General features: G+C 38.8%; 1 protein-coding gene across 1 annotated transcript in view; it reads right to left on the reverse strand.

The window, feature by feature from the left end:
* Positions 1–19,681, reverse strand: part of LOC104571739 (microtubule-associated serine/threonine-protein kinase 4) — a 93,604-nt gene that overhangs the window by 44,331 nt on the left and 29,592 nt on the right. The window contains exons 3-7 of the mRNA XM_088527303.1: positions 11,359–11,428; positions 8,096–8,174; positions 5,031–5,188; positions 2,738–2,813; positions 1,173–1,382 (exon numbers count right to left, since the gene is read on the reverse strand). Of these exons, the coding sequence (XP_088383429.1) occupies positions 1,173–1,382; positions 2,738–2,813; positions 5,031–5,188; positions 8,096–8,174; positions 11,359–11,428 (593 nt within the window). The remainder of the gene's footprint in view (positions 1–1,172; positions 1,383–2,737; positions 2,814–5,030; positions 5,189–8,095; positions 8,175–11,358; positions 11,429–19,681) is intronic.

Consider the following 19,681-nt stretch of genomic DNA (forward strand, 5'->3'; position numbering starts at 1 on the left):
ACTTTTTTGCTAACACTACCCAGTGAATCTTAACTTTCAAAACATGTTTCTTTACATTATGACACTGACACTAGTGCAACATAATTCGTAGTCAGGTATCTCCTGTGTGTATCTTGGCCAACTGTCTGCACTTTGGCATCATAAAAATGAGTATTTCACAAAAGGGTCACTAGTTCCAATTTCTTTTTGATTAGGTAGAAGTGCCATGAATTTTTCTCAGTTGAAAAACAAGAGTTTCAATAATCCAGAAATACTTCATTGATGTGTCAATTGTGGAACAGCTTATGAAGGGAAAAAGTTCAAAATTCACAATTTGTAGCTATTTGCTAAAGAGAAGTTAACAAAAAAGGAGAAGACAGAAAGAATCAAACAAAACCTTTAGAAATTGTCCCTGCATTTCAAAGAAAGCAGAAGAAAAGACTTAAATTAAGATAGGCAGGAGAGTTTAACAACTCACTTGGCAAATTTCAAGTCAATATCAAATCTGCTGCTCTGTCACAAACTATGGGTCATGCTGCACTGTCAATCACTGTGTGCATATCTCACACAAACAAGAGTAGAGCATCTAACATAATCCTTGTTTTAAAAGATTTACTATGTATTTTAAGTTACAGTGATTTATGCCACAGTACATTCCCTTAGTTAAGTTCCAAGTTTTCCTTATCCATTCAGCTGACTAATTTAAGGAATTTTTTTAGATACTTATAAGATTTTCTTTGGTAATAAGCTAATTAATTATGAAAGAAATAGTAAGAATATTTTAAAGAATTAAATAGCCTTCAGCTAATGGAAAGCTAAGGGTTGCTATGTGGTACCTCAACACAGCAGACCCGGAAAGAGTATGTGTTTCCTAATTTATCCATAGCAAATAGAACTGCGAGTCTTCTCATTTAAGGTTTAGGCACATACTTCCCTAAGCAATTTATAATTTGCAATGCATAACACAATGCTACTGTTCCTGAAATCTTTATAACCCATTTATCCTAGAGTAGTTCACTAGGAGGCATTATAGTGCTTGCAGTAGTCATCATACAGACTAAAATGGCTATAAATACCACTTGGACAACTATTTGAGTGCAACAGTCATGATTATTTCAAGGCAACAACTTTTAGGCAAATAGATGTAAACATTTTTTTTCAATCAAAGATAAGACTAATCCAATGTCTCATACCTCCTGGAGTAATTTGTCTAATTTCTGCTGTAATTCAAAGAAGTATCGTGACGTGATGAGGCCCTGGTGGGATTTATCCAAGCAGTCGCGAGCGAGTTCTATGATCTGATGGTGAGTAAAACTGAGCACCCCATCTGCCAGGGGAAGGACGTTTTCTGGAGAATGGTTTGTTATGATGTCCTGAAGCCGTTCTTCCATCTGAGCTGTGGCCTACATACAAGTACATACATGATATAAAAAAGAATCAGCCTTTCCTGGAGTTGTAACATCCAAGCATACTTCTCATTTTATCGTATTTTTGAATGACCTAAGAAGATATTTTGGCACACTACATGAAATGGCAAAAGCAAAAATAAAAAAAAAAAAAAAAAGGAAGTAGATGGTATTTTCCCACATTACCGGTGCAGCAAACAACAGCTAAACATATCTTCCCTGATGTCTGCCACTTGAGATACACTGCACTACGATATTGTGATGATCATAAAGCAGAGCTAGCATAATACCCGTGACAGGAGACCCCTAATTTCAAGTCAAAATAATAAAAAGGAGAACTTAGAGAGATCTCCTCTGTTTTGCTAAAACTGTAGGTATTACAAACCAGAGCATCTTCCTTCCTTTAAAATAGGTTTTAACCACGAAACTACTTCCCTGAGAAGGGTATGAAAGAATATTAACCAATAAATAGTAGATTCAGATCCTGCAACACATGCACACAGGTTACTAAGAGTGCCTGCTTTTCGAATCAAATGTCTATTTCTCATAGAATTGCAGATACTTAATGAAGACATTTCAATGTTTTTCTTATTAAATAGTAACCTAACACCTCTTAGTTCGTATCTCACCCATTGAAACAAGTTGGTCATTTCACACTTCAGATTATTGCTCAGCCACCCTGCAAACCCACACAAACATCTCTTCATATTTCAAGTCTCCTATTTTGTAGGTACTTTTTGAATTGTATCAGCTTTATTTTTTATTATTTATTAGGAAACATCAAACTCCAAGGAGCAAGAGAGAAGTGCTCCTGGCAACACGCCTACACCTTAAAATTCATCCGTGCATCAGACCTCTAGACTTGACAGCAACCTTTTCTTACTTGGTATCTTGTAGTGAAACCTTCATAACCCTGTACTGATCTTCACTATTAAAATAAGTAAATAGAGAATATTAAGGAAATAGAAGAAAGACCACTGAAGAAGGGAATTTGAACGTTTCTCAGTTAATGCTGAACAATACCGAGCAAGAGAAATGTGCTCTACTCTAATCTAATGTATACTTACTGCAACCATACACCATCTATTGAAATCAAATGCATCACAGCTTTCCAAACATCAGAATATATTACCAGTGTGGATTCATTTCAAAACCAGTTCAGCTGCTTTGTCAACAGAATGTCCAGTTCTCAGCAGGGTTTTTCTTCATTGTGACAATAAGACCTTGGCAATGTTTTATGAAAGCCATTACTGGGCTTGGATCATTAGTTCCCGTTAACAAAAACATCAGTTACTTAAAGCATATATTGCCTACTAGTTTAGATACAGGGTATCTTAAATATAATTCATTACCTTTGGGAACCTTTCTTTGTAGACATGGTTCATCATTATTATTTCATTGTCACAGCAGGCAGGAGAACGTCCAGGGCTGCAAGCAAAGCAAATTATCCCTTTTTAACTTGCCTCACCATTAAGTAGAGACTTTTTTATTTCTGTACAGTTTATTTGCATCAAAAGGTGGCATAGACTGCACTGGAAAGTTACATTCTTCAGTCAATTGCACGTACAGGCAGTCCCTTTCTACTATTTTTGACCAGTCATTGAAGATTATTGCATGCACTGGACCTCTTAATTGTCAACATTCTCTTACTTTATAACTTCACTTAGGATACAGGCAGTTTTGCATATTTGTGACATTACTTTTTCACTAAAGGGACATTGAGATACATATAATTTGTCAGAGCAATTAATTATGTATATAACCATTCATTTGAAGGCTACATATAATCGAAACAGTATAAAATCTAAAACCAAAATGCAAACTGTGAGTTAGAAGTGTTGAAAAGAATCCAAAAGTCTTGTTCTTGCTCTTTAAAAAAATCACTAATAATAACACAATCTACTTCCAATCTGACTGGCAGCAACTTCCTACGAACAGAACACAAACATACAAGGTTCCATCAGTACCAGCAGCACTGTGCCTAAAAAAGGCAGGAGACTTGCAGGAAAACAGTTCATAAAAGGTACTCATGGTCTTGGCTAATATAGTCAGTTATCACCTCTTTTAAAAAGTTCCATCTCATCTTCCCAGGCTGGTGACACTGTCATTCAGTCTGGTCTAAAAAGCACAGAGTAAGAATCACAGAACAGCTGAGATCAGAAGGGACCTCTGGAGACCATCTAGTCCACGCCCCTGCTCAAGCAGAGTCACCTAGAACACAAGATTATGTCCAGGTAGGCTCTGGATACCTCCAGGGAAGGAGACTCCACAACCTCTCCAGACAAACTGTTCAGGGCTCAGCCACCCTCACAGTAACAAGGTTATTCGTCAAAATCAGACAGAACTGACCATGTTTCAGTTCATGCTCACTGCTTTTCACTCTCTTGCTGGGCATTACTGAAGACCATCTTGGCGGTCCCATCCTCTCGACACCCTCCCTTCAGATACTTATACACGTTGATGGGATCCTCTCAGTCTTCCCTTCTCCAGGCTGCGCAGACCGAACTCTCTCAGCCTTCCCTCACACAAGAGCAGCTCAAGATCCTTAACCATCTTAGTGGGCCTCCACGAATGTGCTCCAGAAGCTCCTCTAGAACGTGCTCCTTGTATTGGGGAGCCCAGCACTGGACACAGTACTCCAGGTACAGCCTCTTCAGGACTGAGTAGATGGGGAGGATCATCTCCCTCGACATACTGGCAATACTTTACCTAATGCAGCCCAGGATACCACTGGCCTTCTTTGGCACAAGGCCACGCTGGTGGCTCTTTGTCAATTTGCTCTCCACCAGGACCCCAGATTTTCCTCTGTGGAGTCTGTCTACATCTGGTTGAACCCTGGCTTGTATTGGTGCTGTTATTCCGACTTTACACTTCCCTTTACTGAACTTGGAAGAACTTTTTACATGCATAATCTAATGAAGAAGAATTTTCCCCTCTAACTATTGTTTCATATACATAACATTGTGTTTCACGACTTTATCTTAAGTTTAACACAGAGTTTTAAATAAAACTCAAGAAACAGTTCAAATATATTACAATAAAATGGTAATCCTGCATCTTTATGTCCCTGTAGAGCTATTATAAAATTCTGAATAGATAAATAAAACAATTACAACTCTAATGTTTCCTTTTCTTCCTTTCCATTTCTTCAAAACTCATCTGTACAATTTTTCTGTGTTTTTCACGTACCACCTAAAGACAGTAAACGAATGTGTTCCTCCCACTGCTTCACTCTCTACCCCATTTCTTTCTAAAGAGTCCTAAATTATAAATAAGTTTAAAATTGCTTCTCCAAAGAAAGGCTCTATTTTGTAAATACTTTGAACTCTGGAAGCAGAACAGAGCTACAGCCAGATCAGTAATGATTAGCTCAACAAGACGACAGCTCACATGGATGGAAGTTATTAAATCCCTCCACATAATATTAACCACTGAAATAAACAATGATTGAAACATCAATTTAAGTATTATTAAGCAGCTATTTAAGAAGATTATTGTTCAGCCTCAGCTTCCTTATTACTTGCACTATACAACAGTGATTTTAAAAATAGCAATAATCAGTGAAGAACCCCAATGTACAAAACCACGGTGCAGCAGAAGCATATAAATTTAGGTTCAACCACTATTTCCAGAGAGGCAACTCACCTGAGGCTTCTGGACCGAGGACGCAATGGAGTGGTCCTGCATCTGCTATCACTGGCAATGCTTTCAGTGGTACAGAAATGTTTAGATAAAAAATGTAGTTCATCAGGCGTTGGCTGGTATGGTAACTGGTGTAGCTTCTCTTGAGAGGAACAGGATGACTAAAAGAGCAGAGAAGAACAGAAGTTTCAAGAATTTGTTCATTGCTCATGAACAAAGCCATTTCATTTTTATCAGATAACTTTTTCTCACACTTGACTACCAATTTAAAGAAGCAAATAATTAGTCTTGACTCATAATAGAACTAAGCTAGCCTCATAAGAAAGATATTAAATTTCAAACCTCCAAAGACCACATCTGGTGTCAGTAAAACACACCAACATCTAAGGAACATTTCAAAAAGGTCCTACTGCAAATTAATTTTTTCAGCAGGACAAAGTAAGCATGATGGCAGCAGAGTACAGTTACAGCCACAAAATATATTGCCATTCTAAATACTCAAGTATTTGATTGCCTAAATTTGCTTCTGAGACATTATAAATGCTTTATTAAAAATATAATCTAAATTCTTGCACAAAATATTCACACACTTTTTTAAATTAAATACCTAAAGTGAAGTAAAAGAATTTAATACATGCATCAAGCTAGGCTCTAAACTGCATATAAAACATCTACCACTGAGTTCAAAAAGGCAAGATACAAAAACTTACAAGATTGGAAGTTTTACCACAATAACTAGCCTTGCAAAGTTGCAAGTAAACAACAACACACCATTAAAAGCTATCTTATAATGATAATGCTATCATTTTCCTGTCTGTTACACAGCACTGGTAGCCAAGCCACACAAGATGCCACATGGTGAGTCTTGAAACTCTACAGAGCTTGAGTTTGATGTCCTCATGAAGGGCACATACACAGCGCAACATATTTACCAACAAGCTTGCTAATTAGCACTTAACTAGTGAAAAGAGACCAAGATGCTGTTTCTGGTATCATAATCAGTTTCCAAGATGGCTTGATCATAATTATCTTTTTATCACTATACTATGAGTGGTGCCATGGCGTGGAAGACAACTTTCACCAAGGTTGCCACATTGCCTTAAGGCTATCACAGGCACAGACCACATTTTCTTGAAGGTTTGAATTCAGACCCCTTGTTTAGCTCTCACAACATTCATGAACAGTAGCTCCTTCAAATATTATTTAAGATTTAGTATGTACATAAAATACAATCTCAGTGCATCACAAAAAGGCAGCTTGCTCAGACAACAGGAGAAACATAAAGCCAGTATCACCTAATGCAGCCCCAAACATGAGGGTTCAACAAGCAGTCTAGTTAACCTAGGTGGCTTAAATTCCAGTCAAGTTTGGAAACAACATAGTACTATTCCATGGTCCAGCGTACATGGAATAGTTGGTAAAACTATTCCGTGAAGAAATAAATTCCACCAAGAAATAAATGTAAGTACAATTACCCCTTTAAAAGGGCAGATAGCGAAGGAAAGCTCTACGCCCATAGCTTGGAAATTAAAATTGTGTTTTGCTATGTTTCCAACACATAGCTTTTCATTTCCATTCTGGCAAAGTCTGCTTCTTATAACAAGGATGAGGTTGCTATAGCAATTACTTATTATCTAACATAACCTCTTTTATGTCAATATATTTCAAGGGAAGAGCACCATATATTTGATCTAGTTCCAATGAGAGATGTCTACACAGGCACTGCAGAAACTAGCTAGGGAATTAATGTGAATTCAGGTAATTTGCTTGGCAAAAGCAAGTTCTAGCCAAGAAGGAAAGTAGAGGTCAAAAATCAGCATTGCTGCACAAGTTGTTAAGATACACAAAATCCCCCAGCTTGAAGTCAGCAAGACAAAGAATTGGCTAAAAGAAACCTCTGCACACAAAAACTGAGAGTTGATCGTAAGTCCAGTTTTATCAGTGGACAGGATGTGAAGCTCATCATCTTCACAAGAAACAGAGAACACACCCAAGGAAAGAAAAGGCTTACTTAAATTGTAAAAGCAGCATTTAAAGTAAAATGTGTCCAAAATATTATGTGCATAAAGCAGTACTTTTATTAAAAATGGAAGCCTATAGGTACAAAATAAAGCTAAATAATAAAGCTAAAAATTTTTGAAGAGTCATAGTTGGATCTACGATGACAAAGTCCCCTGCTGCAGCAATACAGTGTCACAATGTCCCCTATTTGCCATTTCTGGAACAGTTTAATGCCCAGCTGCACCTCCAGCCTCTCAGACGTGACTGTCACAAGGGACTGCTCAGCCTCAGACTGCAATGTGACCCCATAGCTCCTCATCAGCAGAGATGTGTGTGATGTGCAGGAGCACAGATCCACACTTGTCTGGCTCCTAGCTACTAAGCAGCAAAGCAGAATCGCACCTACTGCCATCACACATTTTGAAATGTGCCTGTACGGGTGGGGATGGGCAGCAGGGTAGCCTAAAACGAGATCAGTTTTAACACAAAAAGATTGATCTAACTGGATGGCAGAAAAAAAAAATCCTATTGTGTAACTTCCAAAAGGATTCACCTTTTCTAATTATACCCTTCCAAAATCCTTATATCTCAACCAACTCAGCCAACATTACGTGCTAACATCAAACAATTGTCAAAGTAGACAGGCAGCAAATGACTGATTCATCCCATCTTAAGGTAAGAGTCTAAGGCAGGTCAGATGAATTATGTTGTGGGGTGCTCTCTTTCCTTTCATTATCAAGGGAGCCTCATTTAGACTGGATAGTAGTAGACAGATAGGTAAAAATAATAAGGCAATATGACTCCCCTCATAATGATCAACACACCAAAAGGGGGCAGTTTATTACAGCTTCCCTTCCAGAAAGATCTCTAGGCAAAGCATATGTTCTCTTAAGTTTTTCTCTACTTCTAGAATTGTAAAAGTTATGTTTTACAAGTTGATTCCAAGCACTGTTGATTCCATCACTGGTAATCAATCTTGCATTATCTTCTGCATGAATCAAGCTACATTCAAGAAGATACAGTTTGTAGTACAAATCTATGTGCACAGCAGCAAAGTAGATACTTACAGAAACAGCTGAGCTGGGTGTATTTGTACCATAGCCAGAAGAAGGGAGAGAAGCCAGAGACCAGCGGCGACCATCAGTCCTGTTGTGAAAGGGAAGTTAGCAAACACATACTGCAGTATCCTTGCACAGTAACATCTGTGAACGGGTTATTGTGTAAAACTGCATTCCAGAAGCATGATACAAGCAGGGTTTTTAATAGAGAGTAAACTTTCACAGGGGATCACAATAAACAAACGTTAGGCAAGCATGACCTTGGCTTTGGCATTTTCAGGGCGCATTTTTTTTTCTGGCTAAAAATCTATGAAATGAAACAACTAGAAAGCAAATGAACAGACTAAGAGCACTTATCTCTCACAAATACATATTAAAAATGGTCACAGGGAGTCTTCTTAACTCTCTGGTCCATTAGATGGAAATTAATGAGAAGCAAACTCAAAACTTGGGATCAAACACAATCCACAAGGCTCTAATCCACAGAACAGCCACTAACAGTCTGCTAAGAACATCAGGGTAAGTCTCTACAGTGCGACCCCAGCACAGGACACCAGCAAACCAGCAAGCTAACATCACATAACTGGGATGATGAAGTTGGAACTTTAACTTGTTAAAAGATACACATAGATCAAGAAAAAACAAACTATTTTTCTGCTAAAAATCATGCTTTCTTAGGTTAAAAAAAATCCTAGCCAAACACAATTCCTGCTTTTCATAACTTCAGGTGATCTAAACACAGACAACACAGGATTTAAAAATTCAAAGAGACAAATCAAAAAGCAACTATGGGATTGGTATTTGTTTTTTTGAGGAGGTAAAGTTTACCTGTCATTTCGGTGCCCATGACTGGAGTACAATTGTATCAAATATGTTAAAGAGAAAAGGCAAAATAATACACAGGTAAATAACGATTGAATTTTTTTTTAGCAATATAATAGTGTGGGAAAAGATAGGAGAATTGAAACTGTTTCACAGCTAGTACAAACATCTAATCTCAAATCTGATCTTGCTCAAGAAATACAATTCAGTTGAAGAGAATTAAAGCAGTGCCAAATCAGGAGCCCAAACTTTTTGATTCAACTTCTCTACCCTTCAAGATAACAAAAAAAAAAAAAAAAGTCTAGATCTGTCTGTTCTAAGGCCTTCCTACTTCCATTTATCCATGTTACAACTCAACCCTCTGGGACTTTGAAGAAATAAAGCCTGAGAAAAAAGAGCAAGAATTATATCTTAATTTTGTCAATGACATAATACAATATACAATGTCGTTGCACACTAGAAAGGCCATGCTAAATAAAAAGAGCATGTGGAAGAGGGCCTGCTGACTAAACTCTCAAAGAACCTCTCTCTCATATATCTCTGTGTGTGTGTGTGTGTGTGTGTGTGTATACACATTTTTTTATTCTATTCATTACTTCTCTTTCCTTGCTCTTCTTCCCCAGGTATGAATAACCATACTCCTGATGCATGAAAAATTTCAAAACGATTTTTCTTTCTCTTTTTGGCTCAGCTGCATAAGCTAATTTTGTTCAAGTTGATGGAAAAAACAACCTGGAAGGTATTTAAACATGGCTGAGACCTGTATATTCTGCAGCTGTAAGACTTCCTTACTACATGATTTAGACTGAACAGGGTTCCTGCATCCACACAGCAACTCCCAATGAGAAGGGCCATGGGAAATGGGGATGGGTTATCTCCAAATGTATGTGGGAAGCGGAGAACAGAAAACAACACCTGAACCAGCACTGCAACTCCCTCCCACCACTGCTTGCTTATTTACACTTACTTGCTTACACCGCCACTTTTCCGTATTTAAAATTATTTCAAACTTTTCATTTGAACATAGCAACACTGCAATGCCCTTAGAAAACTCTCAAAAGGGTCAAAGTCAAAATGAAACCCTGATAGACAAACCCATTTTTTTCCTTCTGAATTTTAAGGCTCACAGAGGTGTGATGATTTCAACCTTCTGTTCATTACTGATGAGACAGGAGAACTACTTCCCATCTGCTGTATTTCTAAATAACGTCCACAATCTTTCACATCTGATTTTTCCATTATAAGTTATTCCAGGGCTTTATGAATCTTCATCAAAAATATATTCAAAGAAACATAATCTAAAAAGATAATCTTTTCTTTTGGATAGATACTATCAACACAGAGTCATAAGAATTACTCTTTTTTTTTTTTTATAAGCTATACATCTTCAAAAGTGACATCATATACTTTCAGAAAGATTGATATAACTTCTTGCAGATGAGTTTGATTCAGAGGAGATTGAACAGAATACACGAGCAAAGCTTCCTTCCCTTTGCAGCTTTTAAGCAACAAAGTAATTTCCTTGCATCTACTTGTGACAGAGTGTGTGTACAACCTAACAAACCCCTAGAATAGAGGAAATAAAGCTATACCAGTGTGGGCTGCCTGAGAAAGCAACAGCTGCATACCTAGCAATGTTCAATAGGCAAAAACAGTAGCAGCATTCCAATTTTGCCTACAGATTGAGTCAACATACAAAACGTACCCTCTCTCCCAGTCTTGGAGGTAATGAACACATTATTCTAGGTAGGCTGACAAGGTGCTAGGTGATACGGAACCACACTGGCACAACTAAGCAGCCTCCCATGACACGCTATCAGCTTGGGCTACGGTTCGTTTAATAATAATAATTTACTTCATCTATCATTTCAAATTCACTTTCCACCTTTTTTTTTTTAAAAAAAAAAATAAAATAAAAACCACTACTGACGTTAATTAATCCTCACGGCCCTCCTGCAGGAGGGACGAGCGCCCCTGCAGCAGAGGCAGCGCCGCGGGTCAAGGTCAGACGGACGCGGGGCGGCTGCCCGGGGCTCCAGCCCGTGGCAGGAAGCCCCCTGCTCCACAGCGGCCTCGGCTGCGCTCCCCACCTCGCACCCAGGCCTGGCGGCGCTGGGGGCTCCAGCGATACCAGAAGAATCCTCAGGAATTCACAGGATAAGGAGATAATGACTAAGTTTATATTGTTTGAATCCAATCCACTGCAATTAAGAGTCCATTAACTTTTTACTTTTAATTTGAAAGGTATGATTGCATCATACCCATCATCTAGTACAATTTTGTTGCAACTGAGGTTTAAGAGAGTTTACATAACAGAGCTAGAGTTACTCATTCTCAGTGATTGACCTGACAGATGCAGCTACTTATTAGCAGCCATCATTTAATAACCGGGTTCAACAACACTTCCTCTATGCAAAATAAAGGTTACTTACTACAAATAGAAGTCTTACCTTCGTGCAAAAGAAAAGTGGGCTGAGGCACTGGGAGAGAAGTTTCTAGGACTATCTTGAGGACTGTTTCCTGTTTTAAGGAAGAGGATGACACAAATATATGTAGTTTATAAATATACAAATAAATACTGACAAAAAGAAAATACTACTCAGACCTGCTCATCCTAGCATTTTCAGACAGCTTAGAAACCTGTTTTTGAATCATTCTTCTAAAGTCTCCAAGAAACTAAAACTCAGAAGTCGTATCTTATTTTAAACCATTTCTCATTTATATTCAATCTTTAGCAACTAGATTCTACAATTTATTTCATAATTCTGTTTTCAAAGTAATTAAAATTTACAAAAACAGTATTTTAGCTTGAAAGAAATATTTTCAATGCTGGAAAGATCGTTTTCTATTCTAGTTGTCTATTTCTATCTAGTTGTTTAATCACATTAATATTTGACAGTTATAAAATCCAGAACATGATTAGCACAATCCAGTCCTTACATAAAGTGTCTATAACATTTTGTCCAACATTTTAACATTTTGTTGTGAGATTTTCATTATTTGCAGTAACTCTGAACTCCTGAGGAAATAAGCAGAGAGAACGCACAGAACGAAAGTTTCTGCTCCAGGCACAGAAAGGTGACCCCACTCCCAAAGGGGTGAGCAGTTCCCTGCCCACGGAGCAGGTAGAACCTCAGGGGCTGCCACTGCTCCCCGGCAGAGCACAGGAGCAGGAGGTGGCAGCTGGGGACAGGGTCTGCTGTCAACCCCACTGCTCCGCAGCTGCAATCAGAGGAGATACAGTATCTAATGAAAAAAATGCAGGGGATGCTTGTATAAAATCCAGCAGGCAGCAATATTTGTTTTAAAACAGCATAGGCTATTGCAGGTACTTAAATAACAGACTGTATTAACAACAAATTAAAGAAAAAAAAGAATGTATTCATTTTAAGTGGTTGGGAGGGGGCAGGGAGAAGGAATGGACATAAATGAGATTGCAATTAAGTGGATAGAAAAGCTTCTGTGTATACATTCAGAATCAACATCTAGCTTTGAGAAGAAAATTACCACCTACTTCTGAAAAAAAAAAAAAAAAAAAAAGCCTGGTGCAATTCCTTGAAGACCTAATGTAGCTTTGATTTCTACTCACATTTTTAATTCAACATTGTGTATATCACAGTGATGTACTTAACAGATGCTTATTTACTTTGCAAATCATGAAGCTATTTAGATAGCAAACCCAGAAGAAACATTTTTGTGTATGTGTGTGGAGAAGGTTGGGGTGGGAGGGGAAAGGAGAAGAGGGCAGCAGGAACAGATGTAAAATACTCCCCCCAAGAACCCACTTCATCACCCCACAGACACTTCCCAAGGTCTAGAGAATTTCAAGGCAGCCAGGACTTTTGTTCCCTGAGGGGATCCAAAGCGGCACACATGGCACAGATTTCAGTCTTTATTTGGGGACCAACGCAATTTATTCTTGTCCTGCATGAACTGCAAGCAAATACCACATTACCAACAGCAATGGTTCATTTAATTTATCAGTTAACTGGATTTCTTTTATTAAGTAAGGTTTTGTACAAAGACAAGCTAAAAAATGGTTAACACTGTCCAGCTAAAATACAGTTACAAACTCCAGCTACTGCACTAGAACGAATGAGCTGTAATTGGGAATGTCATGGAATTAGATAAAAGAGGAAAAAAAGGCCAAACAGCTACTTTAAAGTCTGACAGAAGAGCAGGGAATGGGTTTTAAAGAAAAAAAAAAAAAAAGCTATGGATATAAACACTTTCTGATAGGAATTAATTTGACAAATGAGCAGGTGGGATTGCCCATAAGCTCTTTGAACTGGTATCTCTTTAGAAGCTTTATGTGTAACATAAAGCATACACAACTGTCCATTGGTTAGTTACCAGAATATATTCTTAACCTTTACATGGAAACAAAAACATAGCAAAAGAATATTTTTAATAACTATTACAGTGGATTCAACAAGATTCAATAGTGCAAGCTACTTCACTGTGAATAAAGATCACTTCATTACAGCCAAAACACAAAGCAAACTGTTATTCAGGAGAAGTATCAGATCCTATTAAAGTAAAAATCACTGTTTTTAATAGAAGTGAAAATTGAAGTGAATTTTCACTTTCAATAAAAGTGAAAATTGCTGTTTTTAACAGAAAATAAGCTTTTAGAGTAACAAACTTGAAAAAGCTGTATAATAATGTATAATAATAATTTTTTAATCCTGCACGTATGTCCAAGCAACAAGTCATACAAGCGTGGGAACAGAATGAAAAATCCAAACTCTAAACGATTGAGGAAGTAACTACTGCTATTAGAGGCTTAAGGTGTGGTATCCAGAAGAGCCAGATAGGTTAGAAGCAGAGTCCTGTACGTGACCTTCATCCATCACAGCATTCATCCTCCCATCTGCAGGTCAATACCCAAGAGAGTTCCAAAGGAAAAACCACTGCCAGTTAATTCTCTGCCCATATATGCATCACTTGCTTATTACTCAAACCCTGCTGTTCTTTGGGAGCCACTGCCCATTGTCTTAGTCCTTGGGTATCTCCAGGTCGCTGGGATCACTGCTGATGCTTCTGACCCAACTGGTGGCCAGCCACGAGGCCTGTAAATAGCTCCATGCTCCCCTGGGATGTGGAGTGCAGTGGACAGAACCACCCTTGGCCGAGTAACAACACAAGGGGCCTCGTTTCACAAGCGGCTATTGCTGAGAAAACCATACCCGGGCTAATTAAACTATGCCCCTGTTTTGCAATTAGTTTCGAGAAGCCCTGTGTCTTTGCCACGGAGGGAAAATGCATTAAGTCTTTTAAAAGGCAGATGTTACTTTCAATATATACAATTAATGCATTTTAATAGCTGTCTGCTTACAAAATAAAAGAGTTTCTGATGCAAAGACATTCTGATAGCACCGAGGGAATAAGAAATTAATGATAATTGCTATCCCAAACTCTTAATGGATCAAAGTCAGCTCCATTTAAAAGACTTGGTGTCATTATTGGATGCTCTCTTTATATGCACCACAGTATATGAACACCATAGCAGTACAACATATCCACAGGACACATTCTTCTGTGTCAGCGTATCTGGTGGCAAACCTACACTGTGAAGTGAACAATAAAGGAAAAAGCAGGTGCAGTTTCAGGTTTCACTTTCATGCTGCAACAAACCAGGCAAGTCTGCAGAAGGCACAGCTGGGCAGTGGGATCATTTCAGATACATCTGCAGGTGCCTTCCATGGAGATCTGCTCAGAGGGGAGAGCTCGAGCTATTTCTGAAGCTGGATTAATTATGTTTTGCACTGGAAAATAACTTTTCCCAGTTAGAGCAAGGAACATTCGCAGGCTCTTTAAATCTGTTGGCCAGGATTTCTGCATCCAGACTTTTTCCTAAATAACTTTGTTACTGTTGGCAGTTGGCTTATTTTAAGGAAATCTCTTACTCTCCTCATGGAGGTCACTGAAACCTGGCATGCTCAGTAGTGCTCGCTTCTAGGAAACATTAATATTACCTAGACATGAAGGGGTAGGAGACCTTCGGCAGAATTCTGTCTCTATGTCTGTGTTATTCTCATTTCTCCGAATTGGAATTAACTGTCCAGCCTATGTTCGGAGAAATCTGAAATGTCCCCTTAAAAGACATGGCACAGTGACCAAAGTTCCATGTATTAGCACACAACAAAAAGAGGACATCATGCAAACTACACACTTAAAAATATAGCGAACAGGCATACCAGAAATAGTGGTATCTTCTGATCACTACTTAAAGAAATGAAACCCTAGCAATATTTTATTTTGATCATATTATTAAAAGTTACTGAAACTGGATGTAACTTGCTACTTGCCCTTTGCTCTATACCTTATTCCTCAAGCAACACTAGGTCCTCCAAAATAGACTAACTTCACTTTGTCCAAGGATTAGACTGAATAAAGAGTCCAATTCCAGTAAAATAGTTTCTATTATTCTACATGCAACAACCAGATAAGTTGAAATACTATAGTATTGTCTTTTCCTTAAATATCAATTTTATTTCAAAAACAGATTCAGAGCCCTATCTTAACTTTGGCTTTTAGCACACTCCTGTATTTCACCATAAGAAAAGTGCAATCTTTTACTGTTCTTCTAGTATGGGCATGCTAGAGAGATCAATTTTACTATGGAACAATTTTTTAAACCCTAACAGAAAAGCCTGCCCTCAAAGTAAAAGTCAGTGACATGTTTACAAAGAGGATTACAGAATGGAGGTAGGACCTCTTTGGCCATGGAATTTTGCTTTAGGTAACTTCATGTAATCACAGATTTACTGACTCCAAGAGGTTGCTTGCCAATGCCATCCTTACTGGAAGATCCTTCAGGAAGCCTCACATTCAGCTAGTTAGAGCCTTTTTTTTTTTTTTTTTTAAAGTATATATGGCCAGCATGCACTTTCATGCCTTGCAGAAAATCTCCAGTTGATTTAGATGATAACACAAGCTTTTCAGTCTCCCTTTTGTTAGGCCAAACAAGCCTCAATCTTTTAGTTTTCTAGGAAAAGCTCTCACATTCTGCTCTATTAGCTTTTCTCCTCATGTGAGCCCACACATGTGGCTATACACATGTGGACGTGTATAGCCAAAATAGCAGCATCGCATATGAAAACTGAGACATTATTCAGTGGCATGAAATCTTCCCAGACTCCACTGAAAATAGCTTCCCTCATGGGAAGAGGGGATTTGATTTTGATGGCTACACAGTATTAGTCCTTGCAAACATCATTTGATGCAAATATTCAGTCAGATCCTTCCCTGAATTTCTTCTAATGGACAAGTCCAGAGCTGACAGTTGTTACCAGCAACCAGTAAAAAATTTTGCATTTTGCTATGTAATATACTATAATCTGAGGTGACAGAATCAGTCACCTCAACCCAATTTTCCAATGCTTCTCCATATTGGATACCTTCCAATTTTGACATAAAGTTACTTTAGCTGATGCAGATCACTTTTGAAAAGATTGAACAGGTCTGGACACAAAAGCAAGAACCAAGAACCCTACTGACTTTGCACATTTTTTTAGCACGAACTTCTATCCCCTCTTTAACGGATATATTTAGTTAGCCTGAAATTTACTTTTCAGTAATTTTGAAAAAAATACTCAGTTTAAATTGTCATAGCTTTGCTGATGTCAGTTACAGTTTCTGCTATCTGAGTACTTGGCCCAAGGCCACAACTTCTAAATTACATGCTTCAGACATATGCAACTGGAATTTAAAAACAGATAAGGAAGTGCTAAACATAATAAAGTGAAAACAACATGTTCCATGTGCACATTATAAATTCTTATCCTTGTGTCTGTTCTTAGTGACAAGATATGGTACACAAGAAACACTTTATTAGGATACAGACCAGTAAGATCTACAGCATTTTCCCAATAGTCAGCCACAACTGAGCAGCACCACGGGTGACTATGAATCATCAAGATACCTACCCACCCCCAGGAACAAGCTGCAGCGCCTGCAGAGGTGGGGACACTCAAGTGCCCTGACTCACCAAGGGGATGATCACTCATTCTGCAGGTTGGGAGGTGGCACAAGACCTGCTGGTGCAGCAGCAGCATTCGGCTGCATGGGCCCAGCTCTGGCCATGGCACCAGATGCTGCCCAAGCTGATGCTGCAGCCCTGCACCTCACACATCCAAATGTTCCCACTCTACTGGAGGTTTAACAGCTGCCAGCCCACATACTGAAGGTTAAGAATGTTCAAATTAACTCCAGACAGTTGTTAATAACAATAAGGGTTTGAAACCAAAGAAATGACACTGGTATACATTTGTTCTCTATCTTCCTATAGAAGAGAAAGATTTTAAAAGGCAAGATTATTCTTTAAATTTTTAATGCCTTTTACAGACATGCATAAGGCGTAACAGGAGACACTGGCTGCAAACTAAAAACTGGTCTTCCATCAAAATGTATTATCTCTGCAGCTAGTTCAAGTCCTGCACAGATGAAAAGGGCATTACTAAATTTACTGTCTTAGCACTTAATGCATATGACAGATATATTTGCTGCATATATTATCTTCTGCTTTTCTTTTTTTTTTTTTAACCCCTCAGACTCAGGTCCCTTAAACTTCATCATCGTCTCTCGAACTTCAGCCTACTTAGTGATCTCATAACTTTTTATTATAGCCCATGATGAACCTTCACAGATAGCAAGGGCAAATGAATCTGTCTCTCCTTTTGTTGCTACTACTCATGCAGTATTGAAGCCTGCCCAAAGCATTTGCTCCACTGATGTGCTTATCTCCCACTTGCTCTCTCCCCATCCTACCACACGAGAATGGCTGAAACAGTGAAACAGTAGGGCCATAAATGAAAATGAACTTCCTCCCATTGATCTTAAAAAAAAAAAAAAAAAAAAAAAAAAAAAAGTTTGTCTAATTGAGCTCAGTAAAAGATAAAATAAATTCTCTTGTGGGAGCAATCTTGCACTGTGTTCTGAGCAAACAACAGAAAAGCGGGAGAGGGGATCCCAGATGGACACTCACAAACTGGAACCAAACCGAGAACTCAGCACAAAGGAACTCTCTAGCACCAACAAGCACTTCTTGGTAGCTGCCAAAGCAAAGCAGCGACTCATGAGTAACAAAGTTCACTGAGATATCTACCTGCCTCTTTTTGTATTGGGCAATTGGGGCCATCCTAAGTTTGGGCCACTGGTCCTCCTCAGACATTCTCTCCCCTATTTATACCACAGGCCCCACTGCACCTTTAGTACCCATTCCAACTGTGAGAATAAAGGACTACAAGGAAGAGTGTGGGTGTTCAGCACCTCGAAGAATCCTGATCCTGATCAGGCAAGTTCCTCCTCTACAGCTGAGCCATACTGCTCCCATCCCATCTCCATTTTGCACAATGCACTGTGATTACCTAGGAGCACACTGGTGGATTCTTCAGCAGGTCTGAAGTGATGGCAAATTATTTCAGAGGTGCAATCTAACCTCTAGATCATTACTCCAGATATCAAAGATAAAAACATTTTTGAGTGAAGCCACAGAGCCTGGCATGAATGCTGATGCAGCATGCTCTGACTAACACAGCTCCACCTTGTTAGATTCATAACATGCCCTTATACACCTTGTTTGACACAGAGGATGTGCGTAGCATTTCCTCTGCTTTTACAGACGTGACATCTTGGAGGGAGAAAGCAGGTGGCTTAAACTGCAGTTTAGAAAATATTCTCCACAGTAGGATCTCTCCAATATCCCTGTACTTTGCATAGTATCACTAGAATAGATTTCCCAAATATGTATGCAGTTATGACACTTCAACCGAGGAGAGCTCAATGAGTAATCTTTTGTCCAGGGAATGCCAGCACTGATCTTTTCCTCAATACTTGGCTTGCCAATCTTCCTACAGGGCTTGAAACTACATCTTTTTTATTTTTTTCCCCCTTCTCTGTTTCCTCCTCTAACCTCAATCACTAATAAGAAAGATGTGAAGATATTAAAGATGTCTGCCTCTTAACAGTAAAAAAGCTTTTACAGACTGCAGGGTGCAAAGAAATAGTGCTCTGATTTAGGCAACTTCTCCAAAAGAATTTTCTTATGCTCAACTAATTTGCAGAAGTAGTCCAAAAAGTCCTTAAAATACTTCAGTTAGACAGCAGGTATACCAGGTTCTCTCAGTGGAGAGAAGGAAGATCAGGAGAGTTATTGAAGTTATCCCTCCCGGCCAAGGAACACCAGGAGAAATAAATCCAGCCGGCTATAGAAGGCGCTGTCCCTTGCCAGGTCTCTCTGCTGTGCTTAGCTGCAGGGGAGAGCAGGAAGCAGAGCTGAGCACAAGTGTAGGTAGATCTGGTGGCTCCGGCATCACGGTTAAAAACCCACACCCTCTCATAAGATGTAGGTTACCAGGGATTTATGTGCATTAAACATGCACCACAACTCTTATTGTAGATGCAGGAGATGAAAGTTTGCACTAATGGAGCTTCTCTGGGCTTTTAAACAAGATATCTACATCTTTGTTTTAATTAGGATCACATTTCCACTGGCCAAATCTTAGGAATTTATCTTGGCTGGCAAATCAACTCAAGGCAGTATCTAACAAATCACCAGAAAGAGAACCACCCTTTTCAAGGGTGACTGCAAGCCTGCTCTAACTTCACACTGTGCCTCTGAGTCTAGTATAGGCACACTAGCCAGCTAAGTGAGGAGCCCATGACTGTGGGAATATTTAGGAAAACTAAAAACAGAGATGCACACACAGCACGTACTGCTCAGTTTAAGGAAAAAAGCAGCTACACTTGACCTGTCTTAATCCTTATATC

The sequence above is a fragment of the Tinamus guttatus genome, unplaced genomic scaffold (genome assembly GCF_059628265.1).
Source record: "Tinamus guttatus ecotype Peru unplaced genomic scaffold, ASM5962826v1 Tinamus_guttatus_pri_ptg000277l, whole genome shotgun sequence".
In the NCBI taxonomy this organism is placed as follows: domain Eukaryota; kingdom Metazoa; phylum Chordata; class Aves; order Tinamiformes; family Tinamidae; genus Tinamus; species Tinamus guttatus.